We start from the raw sequence: 2,379 nt of genomic DNA, 5'->3' as shown, positions 1-2,379 counted from the left end.
CGGGAGAAGTACGGCATCCCCGAGCCCCCTGAGCCGAAGCGCAAGAAGGTCTACGATGCTGGCACAGTGTATGTATCCAAACGCTCTGCAGCAATTGCCTCGTACATCATGAGCAATTCAGTTAACTGATCTCTTCTTCCTGCAGTAATTATGAGCAGCCCACCAAAGACGGCCTTGACAACAGCAATATAGGCAACAAGATGCTGCAGGCCATGGGTTGGAGGGAAGGCTCGGGCTTGGGAAGAAAATGTCAGGGCATCACAGCACCTATCGAGGTGAGTAGAGAGGGATGCTTCCTTGATGAGGTTTGGTGCCTTTTTTTTTTCTTTTCTTTAATCCAGAAGCACTCGCTGCTGAAGATCTCTTGTGGAAGAAGCTGTGCTGTCCGCAGCAAAGCTGCCTCTGCTCACATTAGCTCCTGCTCCTCTTTGTCCCATTGGGTGCTGAAGCTGGGGCAGAGCTGGGGCTCGGGCAGGCAGGGCTGCGCTTCCTCCCTTCGGCAGTCAGCTCCCAAGGCGCTGCGGCAGCGGGCCTGCGCTCGAGCTGCGTACCCTGGTGCTGCTTGGGGTGGGCTGCCCTCCTCCAGCTGTTGGCTTTCCTGGGTTTGCCTGTGCTGTGGGTTGTGCTGTTAGGAACTGTGTTCTGAGCAGGTTCATTGCAGCTACTGTCGGGGTGGATCAGAACAGTGGGAAGGCAGCAAGCACGGGGTTTTGTGTGCAGTCAGATCTCCCGCTGTGAGTATTTCTGGCTACACAGGATCCCTGGGAGCTTGAGTCCGATGAGTTTGTCTGTGGTGGTCCCATGTGGTGGTGTGCCTCTGGCTGCAGAGCTGAAGCATGTCTCTCTTCCCTTGCAGGCCCAAGTACGAATGAGAGGAGCTGGCTTGGGAGCCAAGGGCAGCTCCTACGGTGTCTCCACTGCAGATTCATACAAAGACGCGGTGCGGAAAGCCATGTTCGCTCGCTTCACGGAGATGGAGTAATGCGCTCTGGCCCACAAAGCACTTGTTAGCCAGAACTGACTGTTAAAATTCTATAGCCTCGGTGGCCTGGCTGTATTCTGGTTATGGTTTAGTGTTGACCATTTCATTCCCTTGGACTTTTTTTCCTTCTCGGCATGTAACACTTCCATGAGCAGGCTGTCCGAACTGCCCCGACTTCATGCTGGAGAGCTCCTGGTTAGACCAAAGGGGATGCTGATCTTTATACGGTCCTGTATATAGTGTAATGTATTTTGTGTTCGGAGCGTGTTGTCCGGATGCTGCTCCTGCCCTCCGGAGCAGGGGCAGGACCTGTTAGCTGTGGTTTCACACCGTCTCTGCTCTCCTTTTGTTGTAATGTCTGTCTGGTTTGGTTTTGTTTTTTTGTTTTTTTTGTTGGGGTTTTTTTTTTTGAGAACTTTTCCTGTACATTTTGTATGATACATCTTTGTATAGACTTTTTGAAGACTTTGATTCTAGTTGCCAGTTTGGCTCATTTCCAAAAGAAATACATGCAAAACCAATCCTATTTCTGTTTCTCGGTGGGTGAATGAAGAATTAAGTTGCCAGTGCTATTTGTCCGTTCTGTGGTTCTGCTTCTTCCTTGATGAGACTTCATCCTCCACGCAGCCCTCCCCTTCATCCCTACCTGCTGCTGTGCCTGCCTTGCAGCTTCAGCGCGGACGCTGGCTTGGCTGCTGGAGGACCAGACCTCCTTGTATCCCTGCTGAGCCGTGGGAGAGCAGCAGCAGCAGCAATCTCCCCTGCAGCTTGCAGACCCTGCTTTGGAGCCCCCAGGTGTTATCAGCTGCTCCTGCAGGGGGCTGCTGGGGAGGGTGGCCAGCCTGGGTGGCATTGCTGGGGTTTCTGTGCTCCACCCCGACCTCCCTGGGCTGGAGGCTGGTTCCTGGCAGCTGCCTCCTCTCCCAGAGGTTCTCTTCTGCAGCTGCCGTTTCTGCCTTCATGTCTCTTGTCCTCTGCCTGCGTCTTGGGTGTTACCTTGTGTCTTCTTCCCAAGAGCTGAGATGAGCAGAGCAGGGCTCAGCCCTGGAGTGTGCCTTTGCTGATGCCTCCGGCTGTGAGGCTTGCTCAGCCTCCCCGGGGAAGCCTCCCTGGGAGTGGCCGGGGCAGCACCATCCACGGGGCCATGGGACGGGTTTAGGGTGGAGCACGGGCAGCTCTGCCACCCCTTCTTGTGCAGGGCCCTTCTTGGGGGTCGAGGCCAGCTCTTTGTGGCTTTGCTTGTTGCCAAACCTGGCTTTAGGGCCTCAACCCCCACCTCGCACGGGTCCGGGGGACCAGAGAGGGGACAGGGTCCCCCCTGGTGTCCCCGGGCCAGGGCCGGTTGTGCCACCCAGGCAGCGCCGCCAGGTGGCAGGCGTGGCCGCCGCGCAAGGCTC

General features: G+C 55.9%; 1 protein-coding gene across 2 annotated transcripts in view; it reads left to right on the top strand.

Moving 5' to 3' along the window:
* RBM5 (RNA binding motif protein 5) overlaps nucleotides 1–1,138 on the top strand; it is a 14,344-nt gene extending 13,206 nt beyond the window's left edge. Inside the window, exons 23-25 of one of the 2 annotated variants that reach the window (XM_035894682.1) lie at nucleotides 7–68; nucleotides 146–275; nucleotides 857–1,138. In XM_035894682.1, coding sequence (XP_035750575.1) covers nucleotides 7–68; nucleotides 146–275; nucleotides 857–982 — 318 coding nt within the window. In that variant the 3' untranslated portion in view covers nucleotides 983–1,138. Of the gene's footprint in view, nucleotides 69–145; nucleotides 276–856 lie in introns of both variants that reach the window. The other variant, XM_035894681.1, reaches the window with a different exon arrangement.
* Nucleotides 1,139–2,379: the final 1,241 nt, after the last annotated feature.

Source organism: Egretta garzetta, unplaced genomic scaffold (genome assembly GCF_000687185.1).
Source record: "Egretta garzetta isolate BGI_Z169 unplaced genomic scaffold, ASM68718v1 scaffold215, whole genome shotgun sequence".
NCBI lineage: Eukaryota > Metazoa > Chordata > Aves > Pelecaniformes > Ardeidae > Egretta > Egretta garzetta.
This window is presented reverse-complemented; position numbering and strand designations above follow the sequence as displayed.